Source organism: Hipposideros armiger, unplaced genomic scaffold, assembly GCF_001890085.2.
Source record: "Hipposideros armiger isolate ML-2016 unplaced genomic scaffold, ASM189008v1 scaffold_41, whole genome shotgun sequence".
Taxonomy (NCBI): Eukaryota; Metazoa; Chordata; class Mammalia; order Chiroptera; family Hipposideridae; genus Hipposideros; species Hipposideros armiger.
The window spans coordinates 2,591,626-2,618,157 of NW_017731391.1; the positions used below are offsets into that span (position 1 = coordinate 2,591,626).

Below are 26,532 nucleotides of genomic sequence, written 5' to 3' on the forward strand. Positions count from 1 at the left end.
GGCCCTCTGGCATCCCAAGCGAGTTCTTAACCATCGCACCACTCGGCCGGCCCTAAAGCTAAATTTATCTTTATGATTGGATTTGGTTCTTAATTTCTAAGCTCATTTATCTTCTGTGTTCAGCACTTAGTTGGATACTAGATAGTTTCTATATAAATATTTATTTTGATTTAACAAATTAGACGACTAGTCTGGCTAATATTATTGAATTAATTTAAATCAATTTTCAGAGGTTTGTAAGTTTCATATTTGTGAAACAAATGAAGTTATTCTATTCTAACATTTGATGCAACTAAGAATAAAGCATAATGTCTCCCGTGTTTCTCAGATTTTGCTATTCTTTATATATATGAGTAACTTCTACCTTACAGAGTGGTCGAATAGGAGCAGATGAAGAAATTGATGATTTCAAAGGAAGATCAGCTGAAGAAGTAGAAGAAATAAAGGCAGAAAAAGAGGCCAAAACTCAAGCTATTCTATTAGAAATGGTAAGACAGTTATCTTTATTCAAATAGTTTGTTCAGCAATATATTCAGTACGTACTTACTGTTCATTTCTGGCTTTTTTATGGTCTTAAAATATAAAAATTTGCTAAGAGTTTTTTTCTGGATTAAATTTTATATGACCTAGTAACTCATGAAAATAAACAAATTTGATTCCACTATCAATATAGTACCAAATGCCTTTTTTAAAAATGAGAAGTGGATATCCAATTTACAAATAGTAAATGGATTTCAATTGTTATATTCATCTCATTTTTTTGAACTTTTATTGGGGAACAGTGTGTTTTTCCAAGACCCATCAGCTCCAAGCCAAGTAGCTGTATCAATCTAGTTGTGAAGGGTGCAGCTCAGTGGCCCATGCTGGGATTGAACCGGCAACCTTGGTGTTATGAGCACTGTGTTCTAACCAACTGAGCTAGCCGGTCGCCCCTATTCATCTCATTTTTAAAGAATGTTTCTTGGACTGAATTTTATGTATATTAATGAATAATTCTTTGTATAATTCAAGCATTGGGATTAAATAGTAGAATAGTAGTTACAGGATAAAATAAGCCTGGCTAGAATTGAGCACTCTGAAATGTACTCTTTCTCTATATTGCTAATATGAAGTCATTTGAGGAACAGTTATTCAGTAGATGATTAATTATTCAGTAGCTGACCTACTGGGCATTTTTCCCACTTCTTATTTTTGTGGACTAGGTATACCTTTTATGTAGTAGATCATCAATAAATATTTGAATGGATGGATAATAATTAAATTTTTATTATTATTTTATATAGTAGAGCTTTCAGATTCATAGTCTGTTTTTGTTTTGTTTTGTTTTTAAAGATTTTATTGGGGAATTGGGAGAGGGGAACAGCGCTGGGGAATCGGAGAAGGGGAACAGACAAGCTGCTGTCCTTCTGTTCTTTAGTCTAGTGGAGGACGTCACTTCACTGGCCCATGTTGGTATTATCATTGCGCTTTTCCTGGGTGAGGCAGATCCGTCGCCGGCCCCCGGACAGCCGCTCACGGTAGCTCTTGGCAGCTCACACTGGCTACCAGCCGCTCACGCTGGCTGCTGGCTACACACAGTAGCTTATGGCAGCCCACTGCAGCTTCACTGCTGCCTATGCTGTCGCCGGCGACTCATGGCAGCCCAGCTCCAGGTCGAGCTGTTGTTCACCATCTTAGCTGTAGAGGGCAGTGTCACTGGCCCTCAGGTGGGATCTGAACCGGGGCTCTGCTGCTCAGAGCTAGCGTCCCAAGCCAGCTCTTAACCAACGTGCTGCTCGGCCGGCCCCATAGTCTGTTTTAAAATTCATACTAGCATTACCAGTCTGAATAAATATTAAAGACTATAATTCAGGAATACTTTACTGAATTAAAAAAAAAATTTGAAAATGTACATTTTACTGAGCACACTGTGAATCTGAGAACATTGACCCAGAGCAGTAAACACCAAGACAAATTCTAAGAAAATTACTGGCCTACAAAAGAAAATCCTTTGAGCAACTGGGCAACAAGAATAAGTGACATATAAGGGAAAGAACATTAGATTATCATCAGAGTTTTCAACAGCAGAAGTATAGGAAATTTATGCCAGAAGAAAATGGATTGATGTAGTTTTCAAACTTTTCATTTTTGGATAATTCCAAATTTATGGAAAAATTACAAAAAGTAGTGCTGAGAACATCTATATACCTTTTACCATGATACTACTTATTGGACATAGGTTATTTTTATCTTTTGGTAGGCTTCAGAGATGCTGAGCAGATCTTGCTGGCTCTGTTTCTTGCTTCTGATTTTCAAAATTTCGTTTTATCGTGTTTATCTAAGAGGAGATACTTTACATGATAATCGTATCCAAAATCATCTCTAAGAGTTTCGAATATATGTATAAAATAATATTGTTTTCCCCATCTAAACGCTGTGGGAAATATAGTTTTCCCACAGTGAAACACACACCATTGTCATGGTTTTCTCTCACTGTCACCTTTATTAATTCTTCAGTAGGAAGTGGTATGCTCTACTCAGTGCAGTAGTTGACTGTGAAATTGACTCCAATTTGGCTGAAGGAGAAGATGATAGCGAGGGTGAGAGTAAAAAGCTAGAAACACTATCCAGGAATTGCTGCTATTCCATACTGAACATAATGTGGAAAGAATTGGGCATTACTAATCGCAGAAGGCTAGATTCAGTATAATAATATTTTTCAAAAGTTTAAAAACAAGCAAAAGGAAACAATATATTGCTTAGAGATACATACCTATGTGGTAAAACTTTAAAGATATACCAAAAAGGAAAACCAAAAAGCAGGATGTTTGTCATTTCTGGTGAAAGAGGCATAGGGATTACAGGATCAGGGGACATTTTAGTTAAGCTAGTTGTCGGCATCATGGGTATTTTTTATTTTCATGCTTCGTAACTTAGATATACTTTACATAAATTCTGTTTTTAATGTATCAAACATGAAAAAAGAAAAATTGGAGCTGAAACCCCAGATAAACTTGGGATCAAATTGCAACTCTGTTGCTTACTACTGTGTGGCTTTGGGCAAGTTAGTTGTTTAACCTTTTTTTTTTTTAAAGATTTTATTGGGGAATTGGGGAACGGGAACAGTGTCGGGGAAGGGGAACAGCCAAGTTTTTGTCCTTCAATCTTAGTTGCGGAGGCCACAGCTAGCTCAGCTCCAAGTCCAGTCGCCATCTGGCCACCCTTTGGCAGCTCACAGCCACTCAGCTCAAGGTGCCATGTTCAATCTTAGTTGCAGGGGCACAGCCCACCATCCCATGCAGGAGTCAAACCAGAAACCTTGTTGTTAGGAGCACGCACTCCCATCAGCTGAGCCATCCTGCCACTTGTTGGCAGCTCAGCAGCAGCTCAGCTCAGGCGCAGCTCACTGGCTCATGTGGGAATCAAACCGGCAACCCTGTTGCTCAGAGTTCACGCTCTTAACCAACTGAGCCACTCGGCCGGCCCTATTTAACCTTTCTGAATTTCACTTTACTCATCTTTAAAATGGATTGTTATTTTAAGCATTGTTTTAAGAATTGTCGGTTATGAATTTTGAGATCTTGTTTAGATTTCTTTTTCTGAGCCTGCAGTTTATAATATAAACTTAGTTGTTTTAGAGAAATCAGCATTTTGGGCTTCGTTAGGGTATTTAGAATGGAAAATAAATAAAGGAATTGATTTATATTTTTGTTTATTTATAATTTAGGTGGGAGACCTACCTGATGCAGATATTAAACCTCCAGAAAATGTGTTGTTTGTGTGCAAATTGAATCCAGTGACCACAGATGAGGATCTGGAGATAATATTCTCAAGATTTGGGCAAATAAGAAGGTAACCTCTAGAATTAGTGAAAGATTTTAGAAAAAGTAGATATTAATTGGTTGTTTTATAATGACATAGTTTTGATGAGTCTGTGAACTCTAGGTGAACTCTAGGTGAATTTTGTACTGGTGAATTTTACAGAGGAGCCTTTGGACAGGGAAGGAAAATATGTATATATGTATAAGTATATATACAAATACTATATACATATACACACATATACATAATATGTAATTGATTTTTCCACTTCAACATAGTTTTACTTTAAAATAGGAAGTGAATGGAACAGTTTAAATCTAGTTCTGTAGTATTCTCAGTAACCTTTAATGTTAAAATATTGATCTTATTTAAGTTCTCCCTAGAATTACCAGCAGTCTTGTCAAACTTAATTTGAATCTAAATTTTTCCAAATTTTTCTTTTTGTATTTTTAATGCAAAAGTCTATTAAGTTAGCTAGTATTTCTGTAAGAAAGGGGAATATTTTATAATTAATTAAAAAGTATTATTTTGTGTTTAGAATTTCCTTTCATTTCATGGTTTCTTTTTCCATGAAGCTGTTCTTGATTCTTCCTCTTGAAAGAAACATCTTTCTGTAAATGTCTGCCCAATTTTATTCCTCTACCCACTTACAATATATCAATCATATTTATAAAAAATTCTCCTGTATTGCTACTTTATTTTTGAATTTTAAACATTATATGCTGACTTCCTGCTAAGGAACATGAGGATTTACCTCTTACTTACGTGTCTTCATTCTTTCCTCCTACTATTTCGATTGTGTCGTAATTTTGGTTAAATGTAAAACATTTACATTTTAATGTTTACGTTAAATGTTGTAACAGCTGAACCATATGTTATAATGTGATTACTTTTCCTTTTTCTCACAATGTTTTATTTTCGTGTTTCATGTTTTTATTATTTTATTTATTTATTTAAAAAAATTTTTTTTTTAATTGGGGAATTGGGGGATGGGAACAGCGCTGGGGAATTGGGGGAAGGGGAACAGACAAGTTGCTGTCCTTTTGTTCTTCAGTCTAGTTGTGGAGGATGTCGCTTCTCTGGCCCAAGTTGGCACCATCATTGCGCTCTTCCCGGGCGAGGCAGATCAGTCGCTGGCTTCTGGACGGCCGCTCACTGCGGCTGCTGGCCGCTCACGCTGGCTGCTGGCTACACATGGTAGCCCATGGCAACCCACTGCCACAGGGGCTGCAGCCTATGCCGTTGCCGGCGTCTCATGGCAGCCCAGCTCCAGGTTGAGCTGTTGTTCAGCATCTTAGCTGTAGAGGGCAGTGTCACTGGCCCTCATATGTGGATCCAAACCGGGGCCCTCTGGCGTCCCAGGCTAGCTCTTAACCAACGCGCCACCTTCGTGTCTCATGTTTTTAAATTAGATTTAGGATACGTGAGGAAAGGGCTGAGCCAGGTGGTTTGTACTCCACCTTACTGCCCTTTCACCTGGTTGTAAGATGGATTAGTTCTCTATAATATCTATACTTGTGAGGTTAAAATTGAGCTTGGCTTATATTAAAATTCAGAACTCCAAAGCATAAACTTACTGAGCATGTATCTATGTATGAATATCCATACATTATTCTACAGTAACATTAGGTATTCTATAATTCATCTACATGTGGACTAGAAGTTAATTATGATTAAAAAAATTTTTTAACAGTGGTTTACTTTTGCCACAGGAAAATTAAATATTTTTATCTTAATCTTCCTCAGTGCTTCAGGAATTTAGGATGTAGGCCTAGATAGGGCATTTAGAACAGAACTAGATAATGTAGTTAACTAGTCTGGTGAACTATTTTTTCAAAAATAATTGTTATTTAAGAAATTTGGAGGGCCGGCCGAGTGGTGCGTTGGTTAAGAGCTGGCTTGGGACACCAGAGGGCCCTGGTTCAGATCCCACATATGAGGGCCAGTGACACTGCCCTCTACAGCTAAGATGCTGAACAACAGCTCAACCTGGAGCTGGGCTGCTGTGAGATGCCGGCGACGGCGTAGACTGCAGCCCCTGTGGCAGTGGGTTGCCATGGGCTACCGTGTGTGGCCAGCAGCCAGCGTGAGCGGCCAGCAGCCTCAGTGAGCGGCCGTCCAGAAGCTGGCGACTGATCTGTCTCGCCTGGGAAGAGCGCAATGATGGTGCCAACACAGGCCAGTGAAACAACGTCCTCCACAACTAGACTGAAGAACAAAACGACAGCAACATGTCTGTTCCCCTTCCCCCAATTCCCCAGTGCTGTTCCCATCCCCTAATTCCCCAATAAAAAAAAAAATCTTAAAAAAAAAATTGGAGAAATAGTTCTGTAAGTTTAACTTTGCCTTGTAATAAATAACTGTCTTATTTTGTTCTTTACTTTTGAAGAGTGAATGTGAATGCTTTTTTTTAATTGTCAGTTTTTCTAAATTTTCAGTTGTGAAGTTATCCGGGATTGGAAGACAGGAGAATCACTCTGTTATGCTTTTATTGAATTTGAAAAGGTAGGTCAAAATATGGATATATTAAGTGTAGTGTTTATTTTTTGTTATATGATGTTAAAATGTGAAAAGTTATAGAACTTTTTCTAGTTTTTAAGATTAGAAAATTACTGTGCCCTTCATTTAGGCACCCAAGAAAAATAACTATTATATTCAAATAGGGGATAAATTCAGCATCTGTTGATGTTAGTGTATGTACTTTTACTTTAGGTTCAGGTGCAATTTGTGTTAATGTATGTTTAAAACTTAAAAGTTTTAGGGAAAGTCCTTCACATTCTATAAGTGATTTTTTTCAGTGTTACTTAGGTCGATATATAATTGAGTAACAGAAAGAGAACTGGACTGGATGTTAAGTTATAGATGTTAATCTGAGCTCTGTCACCAGCTGTTAGATGACCTTTGGCAGTTTTTTTAGAACTCTTCTTTCTAGGTGTTAACGTATAAATAAAACTTTAGTATTGGATTACATGGTACCTTCTAGATGCATAATAATAATAATGATAGCTTAGGCTACTCAAATAACTTTCTTTAAGCCAGGCATTATGCTACATGACATGCATGTAATCCTTACAACTCTGTAAGGTAGGTACTGTCCTCCTTTTACAAATAAGTACATTGAGACACGTGGTGGTAATGCGACTTATTTAAAATCATGGACCTTGTGAATGTCATAGCTGGGATTTGAACTTAACGTATGTCTGACTCAGTTCCCATTGCTTTTAGCCACTGTGCTAGGCTATGCTATTTTTTCGTGCATCTTTGGACTGATGTGTGTCCAATAGTAGCTCATTCTAAGTTTTAGTAATTCCAGTGCATTTATCGAACACCTTCTATAGTTTAGGCACTGTAATAAATCCTAGGAGTACAAGATGGATAATGGAAGGTTGGGAAGACAAACACCTAAGAAATTTTACTTAGATACTGTCAGATGTACCAGAAATGATATCTACAAGGTGTGTTTGTGCTAGCAGAAAGATCTCTACCTTTGGTTTGCCATGAATAATTTTTGTAGACCTGACACTGTCAGTCCATCAATGACACTATAGGGTATATTATTTATTTGCTCACAAGTATTATTTCATTTCATTTATAGCAAGCACATAGACTATTGACTGCCTACATTTCTCAGTCTTCTCTGGTATACCATTTTCCATGAATATGTAGTTCAGTTCAACTTTAGAAAATAGGGTGATTATAGAATATATGAGTTCTTCATTATGATTCAGCATTTCAGTTTTTGAAGTGGATCTTTTGTGGCTTTTTCATTTCTTGAAAATCAGATTAAGTTACATTATTCTGCTTTGTAATTCTCGTGGCCGGTAGCCTGTATGTAAGGGTTCATCACTTCGTCTGTATTTTTTGCATGTTAGGGAAGTTCTCTATGTTTTGGATAATCTGATAGAACAAAAATTTTAAAGTGAAGAGTAAAATGCATACAGAAAATGTATAGCTCATGAATGAACAGCTTAATCAGTTACCACAGTTAATACCCCTATGTGAACTACCACCAAGTCAAGAAATAAAACATGAGTGGAAAAAAAAAACCAGGATCCCAGAGGCTCTTCTTGTGTCCAATCAGATCATTTTCTCTACTTCTGACATCATGGACAGGTTTTGTCTAATTTTAAACTTGATATAAATGTAAGCACGGGATTTGTATTTTTGTGTCTAGCCTCATTTGCTCAGTGTTATATTTGTAGGATTTATATGTTATTAACTCTTTTTGTTAATTTTCATTGACATGGTATTTCACTATAATATGTGTGTGTATGTACAAATATTTCATTATCATGTGTGTGTGTGTGTACAAATATTTCGTTATAGTGTGTGTGTGTACACACACAAATCTGTGCATTATATAACGCTCCTCTGGGTCAGCATTCCATAACCAATCAAAAACTATTTCTTCAGTGAAACAAATGAATATTCATACTAAGTGGAATAAATTAAGGCCGTAGTCTCCCATTAGGTCGGATTTCGCTGTCAAATGGATTTTAACACCAAATTTATAAAAGCAACTTTCAATTATGAGGATAATTTTTAGTTTTGACGAACACGATTGGTAAATATATGTCCACTGCAGCCGACTGCCTCGGTTCAAATCTTGGCCTCGCCCTTGCTAACTGTGTGACCTTTGACAATTTCTGTACCTTTCTAGACTTCTCTTTTCTCTGTGAGAAAATGGAGATAATAATAGATAGTACCTCGTGTGGTTGTTATCAGTTAGTTGAGGTAAGAGATGCAAAGCATTTAACATCATTTGTGCGGAATAAGCATTCAAATACACATATTCATTTTAGTAACAGCGAACATGTTGTATTTTCAGTATTTGTTCTAGCTGCAGAAATCTTCTCCATAAAGATTTATGCTTAAGTTTTTATAATTACTATTAGGAAGAAGATTGTGAGAAAGCATTCTTCAAAATGGACAATGTACTTATAGATGACAGAAGAATACATGTGGATTTCAGCCAGTCTGTTGCAAAGGTTAAATGGAAAGGAAAAGGTATGTTGGTTCCGTTTTGTTTGCTTCTGTTCTGCTTTGCATGCGTGCGTGTGTATGTGTGTGTCTCCTTTGACTTAGTGCTGTTAATTAGGAGAAACGTTCATTGATGTAACTCCTGCCATTTATGGTTTTTACTTAGGTGCTATCTAGAATCTAAGATAGAGGGTGTGTGTGTGTGAGTGTGTGTATGTGTATTTTAAACTGATGATGAATATATTTCCTATGTTTGTATTATAAATTACTTGTAATTACCCACTGCAGATAGAATGTGTTTCCAAAGTAATTATTATGACACTTGTCCTTTGGTTCTTCTAGATACGAAACTCTTAAAGTTTGTTTCCTAAAGTTTATTTGTTTGTTTTCGTTGTCATATGGTCCAAAATTGAAAAGATCCATGAAAATGTGGTGGAAAAAGTCTCCCTTCCACTCCTGCCCCTCATCTACCCAATTTCTCTTCCCAGAGGTAGTAACCACTGTTACCTGTTTCTTTTATAACCTTCCACATACATTCTTTGAATATACATATATGTATTTATTTTTATGTTTAGAATTTCCTTTCATGTCTTTTCCCATAGATACTTTATATGTACACACACAAACATACACACATGGATTGCCAAAAAAATGTATACACATTTTAAGAAAGGAAAGAACTATTAAAATTGTAATACTCAATGTATCCCGATAACAAAATATGAATACAAGTCAGGTTTGACTTCTACAATTACAAGAGGTGCTCAAAGTGGTTACCATCAGCATCCAGACACTTCTGATACCAGTGAACTACTGCTTGAGCTACGTTGACCAAAGTGTCCACTTGTATACATTTTTTTTAATACTTCTGGTGTACAATTTTCTCTTTTAGGAAAGGAAGACACAAATGGATGCAGGCTGTACAAACTGTTTCTGTACCTTTTATTTTTCACTTATCAGTGTATCTAAAAGATCAGGTCACATCAGTGTATAAAATGGCAACTTATTCTTTTCAGTGGCACAGTATTCTGTTGAATGTATGTATCATACTATATTGAACCAGTCCTATTAATGGACAGTCAAGTTGCTCATCTTTTATTCTTCTATGTACTTTGTATTATCCCTGCATACATGACATTCCATATATTTTGAATATCTATCTATCTATCTATCTATGTCAATTGATAGATATATCTCAAATAAATTCCTTATAATGGCATGAGAAATTCATGGTTGAATCTGTGGTATGCTGAAATAATACGGATTTTTGATTTTTGATGCAGTGTTTTTAAAAGATTTCACTTTGGCAATTACTTACATTATAATGCTAAATTTTTCTAGGAATTCTAGCATTACTCTTTTTTTTCTATAACACTTTTCTTTATTTCCCATGATTTTTATTATTTATTTATTTATTTATTTATTTATTATTGGGGAACAGTGTGATTTTCCAGGACCCATCAGCTCCAAGTCAAGTAGTTGTTTTAATCTAGTTGTGGAGGGCGTGGAGATCGAACTGGCAACCTTGGTGTTATGAGCATTATGCTTTAACCATCTGAGCTAACTGGATACCCATGATTTTTTTTTTTTTTTTTAAGAGAAAGGAGTAGAGAGCCCTACTTGAGAGTGATGTGCTGAATTGTTTGGTAGGATTTAAAGTTTGGTGTTGTCATATTCACATATTTCATTAGGTGGCAGCATGTGGTTACCTAGCAAAATGGATATCTGTTTTCAGTTAAAATAATAATGGAGAAGAAATTGTTATTATTCTTTTGTTCTCTTAGCCTTTTTCTACTGATATATATGCTACTTCTAAAATAGCTCTTATATATTATAGTTTTTATAAAATAATTTTTGTTTTTTATTAATAAGGAACTTTTCCTACCTAGTTATTTCTTCTTTTTTTAATAAATAGGTGGAAAATACACCAAGAGTGATTTCAAGGAGTATGAAAAGGACCAGGATAAACCACCTAATTTGGTTCTGAAAGATAAAGTAAAGCCCAAACAGGAGTATCCTTCACAAGCACCAGTTAGTCAGTATGTATTAACCATCCACGCTGCGTAGAGTGTGCTGTGTGATATGTTATAAAAAGCCACAAAGGCTGTAGAAGACAAGGGCCTGAATCCAGATGGTGTGTGAAGGAGTCCTTTCATTTGTGTTTATGGTTGTCTCTTTTCACTGTCTTTATATATACTTTGCTTTTTCAGTGTGTTCTTTATTATATAGAGAAAGTTAGGGTAGAAATAAATCTTTAGCTTAACTCCTTTTCCTCCCAACTCTTAGGTTAAGGTTAACACTTATTCTCAGAAGATCAATCAGGTAAGATTCGTATTTCCTGTATATAATTGTAATGTTTTAAATTACTCATAGTCAGAAATTTATTTTAGATAAGCAAAATTCTTTGTGCTAACCTCCCTCGTATGTTTTACTTCTTTGGAGATGGTGAATACGTAGACAACAAAATCCTGTTGTTCAGAAAGTTTGCTTCTTTCTGCTTAGTACATTGTCAGGCTAGCAACCAATACTTATTTGACTCCTATTGTGTGCAGGAGTTGACTCTTCTAGGCCTAAAAAGAAATCTGTTGACCATTTAATTTAGGTTCTTCCAAGTTTTAGGTTGAGAGAGAAGTAAGACACAATGAAACGTACTGTTCATATTATGTCATTTTAATTTTTCATTGATGTTCTTATTATAAATTCATAACTGCACACATTGCAAAGGTTATTTCTTTTGTGATTCTTTCTGTAAATGGTTTCTTTTGTTTTCTAGTTTCTGTTGGTGTTTTAGGGATTCTCTTTCCCCATGCTTTATAGACATTTCTCTTCTAAGTAGTCATCAAGGAAAAATGAATATCGGGTTGACCTGTTATCTACTCATTTTAAAAACTGTCGATTGTCTGCAGTGCTAAAGCTTTGTAAGGTGTTAAAGCTGAATAAAGTCTGCAGGATACTGACATAATCAACATGCAGGCAGACGAAGCAGTAAGCTAAGATTTAGTCTGAAAAGGTAAACATTATTAAATCTTTGAAATTAAATGTAGGATAACCACTGGTAACTGCAGCTGGAAGAAGTGGAGTATGTAGAACAAATAAAAGGAAGTACAGTTGTAGAGTACAACGTAGAGAAAGAGGCATCTTTTCCCCCATAGAGGTAGTTCAGGCTGAAAAGAAAGAATACGTAGTATTACAATGTTTTAAATTCAAGATGATAGATTTCTAAGAGTGAAGAAAAGAAACTAGGCATGTTTGATAAATCTCTAATCCAGTAATGTCCAATAGGACTTTCCGCAATGATGGAAACATAGTCTCTCTCCACTGTCCTGTATAGCTAGCTGCTCACCACATGTGGCTATTGGGCATGTGGAGTGGACTGAGGAGCTGAATTTTAAATTTTGTTTAATTTTAATTAATTTAAATTTAAACAACCACATTTGGCTAGTATTCAACAGTGCCTGCTTTTAGTCTTTTGAGGTTGATGGAGATGACAGACGTGTCCTGGTGTAAACCACTGTTAGTTATTCTCAAACAGAAGAGTGAACAAGCAAAATAAAATTCATGAGTCTGAACCAGTAGGATAATCTTTATGTTCTTTTTAATTGATATGTTTCATTGTAGCGAGGCATTTATAATCTCAGGTACAATAATAGAGGGATAGAACATGTATTTATAATATGTAAGATAAATATATATTTCTTTCCACAGTATATATTATGTTATTATGTTCCTTTGTTACTATGGCAAGGAAAGGGGATTCAGAGGATAATCTAATATGCAGATAAGTTGTCTTATATCAGTTAAAAAGACATGGTAGAGATATATGAGGTCGGACAATTAAGTTCGCGAACTCATCCTAGAAAAAGTGCTGCATACCTCATTGCTGAATATCACTACGGTCACCTTCGAAGTACTGCCCTTGGGAAGCTATGCCCCAACGCCATCACCTAGTCCACCCTTCAAAGCAACTTCGGAACTCTTTTTCTGGAATGGCCATCAGAGCTGTCCTTGTATTACCCTTGATGTCCTGAATGTCATCAAAATGTCTTCCTTTCAATATTTCCTTTATCTTCAGGTAAAGAAAGAAGTCATTGGGGGCCAGATCAGGTGAGTAGAGAGAGTGTTCCAATAGTTATTTGTTTACTGGTAAAAACTCCCTCACAGACAGTGCCATGTGAACTGGTGCGTTGTCATGATGCAAGAGCCAGAAATTTTGGTGAAAAGTTCAGATCATCTACGGTAACTTTTTCATGCAGCCATTTCAGCACTTCCAAATAGTTTGTCCAGTTGATACAAATTCATAATGAATAATCCCTCTGATATCAAAAAAGGTTAGCAACATTGGTGCACCAAGTTCACGAACTTAATTGTCAGACCTCGTACTTTATGGATCTTGAGAGAAGGCGAAATTGCTATAAATGTAGACTGCTAATAACCAGATGAAAAAATAGAAGTAGAAGGAGAGGCAGGTTTAATTTGGCCAGACTAGATCTCAGGAAAGAAATTAGGGAAAAGAGGTCAGAGAGATCACAAATATGTGTTTCATCCAAATGATTTTGGATGATCACCACTATAATCATCTAAAGTGTTGATTATAGTGGTGAGTAGAAGACAGTGGATAAGTGAGGAAGAAGAGATACAACAAGTGTCTTGGTGGTATAACATGTAATCAACAAATACTTATTTGACATCTATTATGTATCCAGTTTAGCAGTGAAACGTAGTCCCTGCCCGTATAGACCATATGTTTTATTATTGGAGTAGGGGGAAGAACAGACATTAAATAATTATGATGAATTAAATATGTCTATACAGTGTTGCAAAGAACTACATTTGTGGGATATGGGATTTTTAATAGAAGAGGGGGTCAGGGAAGACCCTCAAGTAACACTAAAAGAAGTGACATGAAAGCTGCAACTTGAGCACAGGGGAGAGGTGGAGGGCTGAGGTATGGTGCTGTTTTCTTTAACAGTGATCTGCCGTTTAAGAAATAACAGTTTATGTCTCAACCCAGCACAACAACCCAAGTGTGATCATTGAAATGGGCATATAATTGAAAGAAAAACGTCCTAGTATTTTTATTATGTGTCATGCACTCTATTGCCTGTTCTATGTTATGAAAAAATGCTGGCTCTGACCCACTAAATGGTTCTTGCACCCCATTGATGGATTATGGTCAGCAATTTGAAAAACACCTCTCCAAAGCATTTTGGACAGAGGGAGGAGCATATGTAAAGCAACACACTAAGGTGAAATCACAGTCAAGGGCTGTTGAATTTGTATCTGAAAACAGAGAAGATCCAGAAGGTACTCTGGGAACAGTGTGATGTAGTGCAAAGGAGAAAAGAAGTTAGAGATAATAGAGTAATAACAGGATGGTACAGGCTGACCAGCCATCTTTACCATCTTAAGAAAAGTGAGGTGCAGTGTTTTCCTATTTAACCTTAGGTACGAGTGAGTCATCCCTGTGGAGAGCATAGGCTGTGGCATCGTGAAAACAGACAGGAAACCCTGGTCCCGAGGGAAGTGTGTCTGCGATTACTCTGGTCCCATATGCCACTCAAGTAGCTCTGCATGCTGGGTTTCCTCATATGCTTTCTTTTGAAAACCACTATTCTAGCCTTTGTCAGCCTTCCTCAAAATCTATTTTAGAATTGGAGATTATTTTCATCAGAGGTTGTAGTAGTTATACCTTTTGTCTTATTCTAAGGCATAATAGTGTATTAGAGAACATACTTAGCTCTAAATTAAAACGTTTTCTGTTTTTATCACACATTTATGTGAAATTAAAAAAGCATTCATAGTTCTACCACCTAGACAAATTATATTTTTTATTTTTCCTTGTTCCTTTCAAGCCTTGGATCTTTTATAAAGTTTTATAAAGTATAATTACCATATAGTATTTACAGTTTTTGCTTCAAGCTTTTTTTACTTTTAATTTTCATAAACACCTTCCCAGGTTTTCTCATAGCATTTGTTTATCATTGTTAATAATTTCCTTTATAATAATGTGTCATGTTGAAGTACTACAGTATATTTAAGTGTGTATTTATTACCAGGCTTTTTGTTGTTCCCATTTTCTGTTACTAAAAATAATCTTATTGTGTATACCTTTGTTCATATAACTTGTTATTTCCATTTTGTCTAGATTCTTATTTGATAACTGTTGATATGGATTGCTAAATTTCTTCCAATAGGACTGAACTAATTTTACATTTCAAAACAAAAGTCACAGGAATGTACCTTTTATCTTATATTGCTTCTCTGGCATTGGAGTTTTTACTGTCTTAATTTTTTCTAGTTAAACATGTGCCTCATTTTCTAAGTTTAAGTTTTTTCATTATTGATAAATATGTTTTCTTATTTTTTTTAGATACTTAGGTTTTCATTTGTGCATATAGTTTTCCCCCCCTCCGTAGTTTTTACCTACTTACCAATGGTTAACTGCTTATATACAATCAGGGTTCTTTCCATTTTTCCTGACTATATTATGAAAAAAAATATGAGTTTTGTTTTAGAAATAAACAATGCTTATAAGATACTTTTTTTTTGCTTTAAAGTTACCTTTAGCCTCATGGCCTCCTTTATTCAACAGATTCTTAAGTTTTGATGTATTAGCAGTGTCAGTTCTCACATTTGTCCTTAACTGGCTGCTACAGTGCAAAATATGATCTTATACTAGATGAGCAGGCAGAAGACTCCAAATCAAGTCACTCACACACAAGCAAAAAACACAAGAAGAAAACCCGTCATTGCTCTGAAGAAAAAGAAGATGAGGACTACATGCCAATCAAAAATACTAATCAGGTACTTCTAATGTCTAGACTTAGCTATGCAGAAGTAAATGTTTTATTCCTTTGTAAATTACATGTAATTTAGGGGATAAGGGTAGAGTTTGGGTAAGGGTAGAGTTTGAAACAGGGATGGGTATCTTCTAAGTCTAAAATGTAGAATGGTTTCACTGGGGTAATGAACTTTATTTTCAAGACTATATATCACAAATTATAAAAGATTGTTTTTGAAGTAACTTAATATATTATATAGTTCTACATTGTGAAGCAAGTGATTTTCATACCTGTGGACACTCATTTATTGTTTTACGTACAAATTTTATGTACAGTTAGAGCTCCGATGTTTTAGGGCCTGTAAAACACTTTTTCCCTTCCGTATTGTATATATGAAATAAAAACAGCACTCATAATTCACTTGATCATCCTCAAAACTTTCCTGAATAATAAATTTTCTAAGACAATGATAGTAAAAAGTTTTGAAAGAAAATTGATTATAAAGAAGAAATCATTTCCAGCCTTCATTTTGGCTCTCAGTTCAATGAAAAGCAAGTGACATCACAGTTCCTTGCTGTTGATTTACTACATGAGGACATTTGAGCTGAGCCCTGGTGGGTGAGGAGGATTTCTGTAGGCAAAGGTGAGAAGGGACTCAAGACGGCGGGAATGTCAAGCAGAGACACAGAGATAGAGAGATGTATGTAGTATGGGTTGGCAAAATAAAGGATTTGCTGTCCAAAAAGCTGGGTTTAAATTTCCGCACTGTTAGTCATTGATGTGACCCGAATGAGTTATTTAACTTTCTGAGCCACAGTTTCCTCCTCTGTGAAATTGAGATAATTCTTATCTTACGGGCATGTTGTTAGATGAAGTGAAGAGAAAAATCGTGTGTGCAGTCAGTTTCTCCAGGGACTTATTATTATTTTACTGTTATAGTCAGATGACCGTTTTAAGTCAGTTGGGGTAGTTCCTCTCTGTGGTAATGCCATTAACTGGATTCATATTTTAATTAATTTCTTTTCACTCATAAGGATTGCTCTAAAATGTTTTTTGTAGTTTTAAAAATCCTTTATATGGTTCAGAAGTCAAATCTACCAATTGGGACATATAGGGAATCGAGCTTCTGTCCCCATCTCCTCCACCTGTTCTTTTTCCCTTTAGGTAACCATTTTATAAAGTGTTTTAATCTTCATTTTAAAAAAAGCTTCAGCAAGTATATATTTTATATATATTCTTAGCCCCCTGTTTCCCAGATAGCATATTTTCCTGCTCCTTGCTGTCGTCCAGCAGAGGCATAACCTCTCCTTTCCACAGCCCGTTGGCTGTTTAGAGATTGCCATCATTCATGCCCTGACCTCGGTTTTTATGTTACACCTTTGTCAATCCTTCAGGTGATCGGCACATGAATCAGTAAGAGCGACATCGTCAGTGTCCTTACGGTATGAGGTGGATTCCATTGTCCCCATTTCACAACAGGGAAAGTAAAAGCAAAAGAGGTGAAGCGCTTGCCCGTAGCTTTACACAGATAATGAACAGTGGAAGCATAGTTTAAATTCAGACGTGTAGTCCTGACAACTCGACTGCTGCTCTTCTTAATAGATTGCTGTCAGCTTTCTTTCCTAAATCCTATTGTTATTCTAACATAATTCGTCCCATAGTAAATATTCCACTGTGATCTGATGATAGGAACATCTGCCTGTAAATTTTTGTACTCTATTCATTTAGCCTAAGATCACCCCAGCATTTTATAGTAACATAGGATAGGAGATTAGTGGTGGCTGTACTACATTTCTGTGACTATTTAGTATGTTTTCCACTAAAACCCCTTAATTCTCACCCCCATTCCTTGTGATCCTTTTAGCTACAGCTCCTTATCCTGCACTTATACATAGAATTGTCAGTGAACTTGAGCCTGAGATACACACAGGTGTCTGAATTTAAATCTGTTATTTTCGTGTCCCCCTTCCCCCTATTTTATGAATCTTCCTGTTGTTTGATTACTTAAAAACTTACAGTAGCACATATCCTTCTCTTTTGGCACAGAATAAAATGCACTAAGTGTTATTTTGGGGGATATTGTTAGTATTTTTTAGAGAATTTTAAGACAGTTGGCAAACTATAAAATTGTTAAATTCCAAATATTCTCCTAACTTTATTTCTCCCCTCAGAAGTGTATTAAAGCAAATGCATTTTTTAAATTGAAGTAACATTGGTTAATAACATTATATAAGTTTCAGGTGTACAACATTATAACTTGATACCTACGTACACTGCAGTGTGCTCACCACCCAAAGTCTAGTTTCCCCGTCACCATACATTTGACCCCTTTACTGATTTAGCCTTCTCCCCATCCCCTTCCCTCTGGTAACCACCAGTCTATTCTGTATCTGTGAGTTAAAGCAAGTGGTTGTTTTTATTTTATTTTATACTTGAATTTAATAATACAGCTATACTAATTTTATCTCATTTTTTCCCTAATGAAGCAGCATCCATATTTAAGATTTCAGTGGGCCCCATTTTTTTCTATTCTGATTTTTATTATTTTTATTTAATTCTCAAAAATATAATCATTAAAGTGAATTTTCAATGCTAGGTAATTTTCAGGTATAGCTCAAATTTTCCTATTTGTTGGCATTTTGTTTGGTGAGCCTAGTTTCCTAAGAATGTTTTAATTTACTTCTTCAAGTTCTTTGTTTTCTATTGACTGACAACCTTACTGTTCAATTCGAAAACTTCTCTATTTAATTTTTCCACCTCATGTCTTAATTCCAAAGATGGTTACTGTGCTGTTGCGGTTTGGGTTTTACTAGGGTTACAGGAAATGAGCACTCAGCTGTGGGTTGCCTGGCTGAGAAATATTCATACTGGTTATCAGTCCTTTGTGGTTTTCTTAGGTGTTTAGTATTCTTATAATTTGGGACTCTATTTTTGCTCTCATTTTAATCCCTTAATGTTATTTTAGTGGTTTAGATTTAACTAAATCTTTGATTTAGTCCCAGAAACTGAAGAAAGGATAGCATTTAGTTAGTTAGAGTAGACTTTTTTCTGACTGCTTTGCATGAAATCATTGGCTAGGGTAAGTTGGTTGCTTTAAATTGGCCATTTTATGGTATTTTTTTCTTTCATTTTTAGCCACTTGCTAGTTTAATCATCTTGTCTTATGTATAAAATGAAAGAATTTTTGTAAGTCCATCCTGGAAAGGACCTAGAGCTCATCTAACTCATGCCCCTCGCCTTAGATAGAAAGACCCTGACCCCACAAGCTCATGAACCTTTAGAGTGCAGGGGGGAGCGCAAACTTGGATGTTTATTTTGATTGTCAGGTATGTGGGGTTTTTTTCATTATTCTATATAACACCCTTTCCAATTTTGGTGTCAAGTTATTAACCACTTAAACAGTTATCTCCAGTCTATGTGGATCTCTTGAGTCTCAGTTTCTTTATTTCTTTTTTTTTTTTTAAAGAATTTTATTGGAGAATTGGGGGAGGGGAACAGCATGGGGGAATCGGGGAAGGGGAACAGACAAGTGGCTGTCCTTTTGTTCTTCAGTCTAGTTGTGGAGGACGGTGCTTCACTGGCCCATGTTGGTATTATCATTGCGCTTTTCCTGGGTGAGGCAGTCGAATGCCGGCCACTGGACGGCTCTCACGGCTGCTCACGCTGGCTGCCAGCCACTGACAGTAGCTTATGACAGCCCCCCTGCAGCTCCACTGCAGTCTACGCTGTCGCCGTCGCCGGTCCCTCACGGCAGCCCAGCTCCAGGTTGAACTGTTGTTCACCATCTTAGCTGTAGAGGGCGCAGCGTCACTGGCCCTCATGTGGGATCCGAACCGGGGCCCTGCTGCTCAGAGCTGGCATCCCTAGCCAGCTCTTAACCAACACGCCACTCGGCCAGCCCCCTCCTTATTTCTAGAATGAGGATGATACTGTACTCCAAAAGCTCTTAGCGCTGTGCCAGCCGATACTCAGAGGATCCCCTCTAATACGCTTCACCCAGGCACCTGACCGTCCCTTCTTCATGCACACAGTGCTGATTCTTCCTTGCTTTTCAGTTTTCACGTATACTGCTTGCATCAGCAAGATGTCTTCTCACAGCCAGTCCAAAGCCTCTCGTTCTTTAAGGCTCATCTCAAGTCCTAACTTCTCTATGAGATTTTCCCTGATAAGTCTAATCTCAAGAGTCCTTGTTTGACACATCTCCTAAGTGGCAAAGACCATTGGAACCTAGAGCTGCCCAACTTCAAAGCTTGTGTAGCTTTGAAAATTACTCCAAGTAGGGTTGTATGGTTTCAGTCCATTTCAGATTTTCATCTTCCTCAATTTTTTCAAAGAATTAAGTACTGCATGACTCTCCCCTCTCTCTCTCTCTCTCTCTCTCTCTCTCTCTCTCTCTCTCTCTCTCTCTCTTATTTTGCACACTCAAAGCATTTAAGTGCCTATGTGTGTAGTAATGTGCTGAAGATTTTATAGTTTCATATCAGCTAACAATTTTTTGGTTCTAAAAGTTTATTATCTCAACCAATTCAGAAATTAGGTGTACAGACAGAATAGTACATAGTCACATTTTGTATGTTACAAGAAGCACAAAAAATTCTTTTATCTAAGGATACCATATTTTGCTAGAAAGTTATTTAAAGGGTTAAACCAAATACCTACTTATTTTTCTACCTCTGGGACTCATGGAATGATAAGAACTATTGGGATTGTGTGGGAAATCATGATGAGTTTATAATGTTGTATTTCATAAACACTGTGATTATAACATCATGTTAGATATTTGTTCACATACTGCAGTGTCCATGCCAGACGTGATGAATCATTTTCTTAAAGCTCAGTCTTTAACCATGGGTATCCATCAATGTAGATTTTAAACCTTGTCTTTTACATCTGCTATAATAATGTCTATGGTAATAGATTTGGGACCCTTGAGAGTTCAATCCTTCGGATTTTCCCTCTGAGAAATCTTTTAAGAAAGGTGAATTTTACAAACTATCTCTTGAAAGAGCATTGGCTCTGGTCTTTTTAGATTTAAGCTACTTGCTGAGATACTCATTTTATTTCCGGGTAGAACACAAACTGAAATAGAATTGTCGTAATTAGCCCTCTTCTATATGGGAAAATTATATATTAAGAATAAAATGTACCCACTTTATTGTCTTTGGGGCAGTGCATTATTCCAGCATTTTGTAACTCATTTTTAAGAAATATGTAAGTAATGATTTTAATAAAAACAGCCTAGCGTAAACAAGGAGAATTAATTGGAAGATTTGGAGAGAAGCTGTTATAAATACTTTAAAAATAATCACTTAGACCAAAATATGTAGTATATTGGGTTGTCGGAAAAGTTGTGACACATTTTTTCAACAAAAACAGAAAAAATACGTCATGACTTTTCCAACAGCCCAATATTTATTTTTTTTAGACTGACTGACTTGTTTAAAACCTTTTCTTGTTATGTTATTTAAATCTTTATAGGATTATTAAGGGAATTTTAGTAGTTTCATTGCATATCAATGATGGTACCACATGTTGGGGGCACAGAAAAGAGGGAGCAGGAAGGTATTGCAATTTTTTTTTTTTTTAAGATTTTTATTGGGGAATTGGGGAAGCGGAACAGACAAGTTGCTGTCCTTTTGTTCTTCAGTCTAGTTGTGGAGGACGTTGCTTCACTGGCCCAAGTTGGCACCCATCATTGCGCTCTTCCCAGGCGAGGCAGATCAGTCTCAGGCTTCTGGACGGCCGCTCACGCTGGCTGCTGGCTACATACGGTAGCCCATGGCAGCCCACTGCCACAGGGGCTGCAGCCTACGCCATCGCCAGCGGCTCACGGCAGCCCAGCTCCAGGTTGAGCTGTTGTTCAGCATCTTAGCTGTAGAGGGCAGTGTCACTGGCCCTCATATGTGGGATCCGAACCGGGGCCCTCTGGCGTCCCAAGCCAGTTCTTAACCATCGTGCCACTCAGCCGGCCTGGTATTGCAATTTTGATGTAAAGACTTGTTTTCATTTCAGTTGGGCGGTTTCAGTTCCTTGTTTGGGGATCTGATCCTTCAGTTCAGCTGAAATAGTAGATACAAAGCAATGAGATCAATAAGAAAAACAGTTAAATCTTTTTCTGAATTATTTTTGCTGTATAATTGACAAGATTTTTGGCATTAGTTGTAGTATTGAAATTTGAGCTGTTAAAACTGCTTTCTAATGGTGGACTTATCTAAGTTTTATTAATTGACAATGATTTTGCTGATTCGCTTGTAATTTCTCTCTCCATTCCTTTAACAGGATATCTACAGAGAAATGGGGTTTGGCCACTATGAAGAAGAAGAAAGCTGTTGGGAGAAACAAAAGAGTGAAAAGAGAGACCGACCTCAAAACCGAAGTCGTAGCCGATCTCGAGAAAGGGATGGGCACTACAGTAACAGTCACAAACCCAAATACCAGACAGGTCCCCATGAAAGAGAAAGGAGTAAAAAGAGGGACCGAAGCAGGAGTCCCAAGAAATCCAAAGATAAAGAAAAATCTAAGTACAGATGAAAGATCAAGTATCAGACATGAGTAGCTAAAGTATATTTTACTCTTATCCAACTTAGAGTACTAGATGTTCAGATTTTTGTCAAAGCAGTTAAAGGCTCTGCTTTTTTTTTCCCCCACACTATGATTATGGCCCTTTTAGATTAATATTGGGCACAGAAAGACAATAAAGAATTGAACATTTTCTTTGTATACTTTTTTACACTAATTTTATTATACATAAATAATAGCCTTCATTTTTAAGTCTCACATTTTCCACTTTTTGAAAATGAAGTATTTCATACTTACAAAAATGTACAAACGTGTATATATAAGGTATAAAGAATAAGTATCTGTGTACCCATCAGCCAGCTTAGGAAATAAACCCTACCTGCATTTTAGAAGTCCCTTATGCCCTCTCCTTTTCAAGTCATTATTATTATGAATTTTCTGTTTGTTATTCTCTTGCTTGTTATAGTTTTACAACATATGTATGTATCCCTAAAGGAAATGTTAAGTTTTATATGTTTTTGAATTTTATAAAATGGTATAATGTATGTTTACTTCTGTGACTTGCTTTTTTTTGACTTAGTACTTTTTGAGAGTCATTCATTTTTTTTGCTACATAGTTTTATGACTAGACCACAGTTTATTCATTCTGTTGAGGGACATTTGGAGTTTGTTTTTGCTATTGCAGACAATGCTGCTATGAACATTGTATATCTAGAAGTGATAATGCTTGGTCACGTGATACAGAGCTTCATCTTTACAAGATAATGCCAGATTACATTCTACAGTGGCTGAACCAGTTTATTATACCCTACCAGCACTATGTGAGTAACGGTGGTTTCACATCACCTCCAGCCCTTCTTAATTTTAGACTTTTTAATTTTGCCAATCTAGTGGATGTTAAGTAGTATCTTATTGTGGTTTCCAGCAAGAAGATTAGTATTATCTTCATTCTTCTATAATAATGTGTTCTTTTTCTCTGGCTGCTTTTTTTTTTTTTTAATTTATTTTTTTTATTGTTAGTTTCAGGTGTACAGAACAATGCAATAGTCACCCTTTTCACCCTCACAAAGTAACAATCCCCCTCCCCCCTTCTCTGGCTGCTTTTAAAAAAGGTTTTTTGATTTTTAAGCAATTTGATTATGGTGTGCTTGGTATACTTTTTTTTTTTTAAGCTGAGCCATCCTACCACCTGTTGGCAGCTCAGTTCGGGCCGGGACTCGAACCGCTATTGCTCAGAGCTCACACTCTTGAGCTAGCTCTTAACCAGTTGAGCCACTCGGCCGGCCCTTGGTATACTTTTTTTTCATGTTCCTTCTGCTGTGGCTTTTTACCTGTGGTTTTATGTTTTTCATCAAATTTGGAGACATTTTGGCTATTATTTCTTCAATTATTTTTTTCTGGCTCTCCCCTCCTCTTCTTTCTCTCTGGACTCCAGGTGTATGTGAAGCCACTTTAAACACTTTAAATTGTTTCATAGCACGCGATGGTCTTTTTTTAGGCCTTTTTTCCTCTTTGTATTCCAAATTGGGTAGTTTCCATTGCTACGTCCTCAAGTTCATCAACCGTTTCTCGTGAGTAATGTCCTAGTAGTCGCATTGAGTGTATTTTTCACCTCAGACATGATATTTTTAATCCTTAGAAGTTTCATTTTGATCTTTTTTATGTCCTCCATGTCTCTCCTTAACATGCTCATGCTTTCCTCTATTTTTCTGAACACCTGGAGTATATTTATAACAGCTATTTCCATGTACTTGACCATTCTGTCTCTGTTGTTTCTATTGCTTGATTTTTCCCCCCTCGTTGGGTTGTAATCACCTTCGTTGAATGCTTGGTAATTTTTGGATTTTACATTGTTGGGTGCTGGAGTTTTTGTATTCCTTTAAATATGTTGAGCTTTTTCCTGGGACATAGTTAGGTAACTTGGAAGCAGTTTGATCCTTTTATAGCTTGCTTTGACGCTTAATGAGGTAGGACCAGAACAGCCTTTATCAGGCTAATGGGCCCACATCTGAGGTGATACCCTTCTGAATGATATCCCCTGGGCCTGGTTTCTTATGCGACTTCTCCACTCTGACTGTTGGGAACAAGAACTATTCTGAGCCCGACACGAACTTCCAGATTGTACCACCTGTTCTTTTCTGGTGGTGCTTTACCACCTTTAGTTTCCTCATATGCACACACTGATTAGCATTCAGTTGAGGACTCAGGAACCCTCTGTAGGTCTAGAACTCTCCCTGTATATCTCCCTCCTTTCTCTAGTACTTTGTCCTAGAATGTTTTCCTTGGCTCCCCTAATTTCTCTGCCCAGGGAGTCCTCCAGGCTCTTTCTGGATTCACATCCTTATCCTAGGGGTATAGCCAGGAAACTCCATGCAGTAAGCTCGGGCAGTCATAGGACTTGCCTTGTTTTCCTTCTTTTAAGAGTCACTGTCCTAGGGCCGGCTGAGTGGCTCAGTTGGTTAAGAGCTCGCTCAAGAGTTTGAGCTCTGAGTAACAGCGGTTTGAGTCAGCCCGAGCTGAGCAGCCGCTGAGCTACCAACAGGTGGCAGGATGGCTCAGCTAAAAAAAAAAAAAAAAAAAAAGAGAGTCACTGTCCTGCACTAGCTGTTATCCAATGTCCGAAAAACTTTGTTGTCTTATTTTGTACAGGATTTTAGTTGTTTAAGATTGGGACGGTAAGTCTTGTCCAGTTACTCCACTGTAGTTAGAGTGGAAGTTTCATTGTTTGAATGCTAAGAAGATTGAGCATCTTTTCATGTATATTATATTCATTCCTGATTGCTCTCTGTGAAAAGCTTTTTTCATGTCTCTTGCCCATTTTATGTTAAGTTGTTGTCTTTTTCCTATAGATTTTTTTAAGGAGTTTTTAAAATTAATATTAGATTTGCAAACATCTCTCAGTTTGTGGCTTAGTTTTTTATCTTTCTATTTGATGCCCTCAACCTTTTAATATGAATATTTTCATACATAGGTAGAAATGCAAAAACGTGAACATCCATATGCTTTCCATCCAGACTTAACAGTTAATGACATTTTGTTGTTGAACAAATTGAAAGTAAATTGAAAACAATGACATTTCACCTTTTAACATTTTACCATGCATTTCTTAAAAAGCAAGTGTCCTGTATAACTATAATACTATTGTCACACTTAAGAGAATTAACAATAATCCCACAATATTATATATAGTCTATATTCAAATTTCCCTGAATATCATTTTTAAGTGCTCATTTGTTTTTAAACCCGAACTCCATCAAGGTTCACGCACTGCATGTTGTTTCTGTCCATTTCTAGAAGAGTTTCTTATCCGTCCATTTATCGCTCTTTTTTTTTAAATGACATTGACTTTTTGAAGATTTCAGGTTAGTTGTTTTGTAGAATGTTCCACATTTTGCAATTATTTAATGGTATCTTCATGTTGTCCTCTAGCCTTTACTTCCTGTAAACTGGAAGTTAGGACTAGATTTTTTATTAGAATTAGGTTATGTATTTTAGGTAGAAATTTCTAAGTTTAATGTCAAATTTATTAGCCTTTCTCTGTGTGTTTTGTGCCTTTTGTATATTGTTTAAGAAATCCTTAATAAAGATATTCTCTTATATTCTAAATTGTAAAGCTTTGTTTTTACATTTATGTCTTGACTGCATATTGAATTGTGTGTGTGTGTGTGTGTGTGTGTGTGTGTGTGTGTGTGTGTGTGTATGGTGTGATATAGGAATCCAAATCCTCTCCCTCCTTTGTTTTACACGAATATAACCAGTTGTCCAAAACCTATTAATGAATGATTCATTTATTCCTTGTTGATCCCTAGTTCCACGGCTGGCATACAAATTTCTATATATGTGTGGATTTTGTTTCACAGGTTCTCTGTTCCATTGGTTTAGTGTTTATCCTACTGCTAGTACCAAACAAACATCTACATTTCTATAGCTTTTTAAAAAGTCTTTATTTAAGCAAGACCCCCCCCCTGCCCCACCTGTTTCATTAGAAATGTCTTGGCCCATTGTTCTGTGTAATTTAGAAACCAACTTGTCAGGTTTCTCAAAGAATTCTGTTGGTACTTTAATTGCATTTGCATTCAAAAGGTAGATCATTTTGTGGAAAAAACATCATAATATTGAAAACATCATAATACTGAATCTTCCTATAAAGATAGTATGTCCCTCCATTTAGTTCTTTAAGCTCTTAGAATTTTCCTTATAAAATAGCTTTTGAACTTATTTTGTTAAATTTACTCCTAGTTTCCTTATCTTTTATGTTCTATTATAAATAGTGTTTCCTGACATGTTACATATATTTTTTCAGCTTTTTATTTTGAGATAATTTTAGGTTTACAGAGGTATTGCAAAAATAAAATTTGCAATGCTTGATGAAATTTGCACACCCTTGTGCAGAGGCTGTGCTAATTAATCATCTGTGTATCGTTCCAATTTTAGTATATGTGCTGCTGAA

At 36.4% G+C, this 26,532-nt stretch overlaps 1 protein-coding gene across 1 annotated transcript in view; it reads left to right on the forward strand.

Moving 5' to 3' along the window:
- The window catches only part of PPIL4 (peptidylprolyl isomerase like 4), a 30,154-nt gene extending 7,528 nt beyond the window's left edge, over positions 1-22,626 (forward strand). Inside the window, exons 7-13 of the mRNA XM_019638897.1 lie at positions 372-488; positions 3,707-3,831; positions 6,240-6,306; positions 8,697-8,808; positions 10,697-10,793; positions 15,438-15,585; positions 21,843-22,626. Coding sequence (XP_019494442.1) covers positions 372-488; positions 3,707-3,831; positions 6,240-6,306; positions 8,697-8,808; positions 10,697-10,793; positions 15,438-15,585; positions 21,843-22,094 — 918 coding nt within the window. The 3' untranslated portion in view covers positions 22,095-22,626. The remainder of the gene's footprint in view (positions 1-371; positions 489-3,706; positions 3,832-6,239; positions 6,307-8,696; positions 8,809-10,696; positions 10,794-15,437; positions 15,586-21,842) is intronic.
- Positions 22,627-26,532: the final 3,906 nt, after the last annotated feature.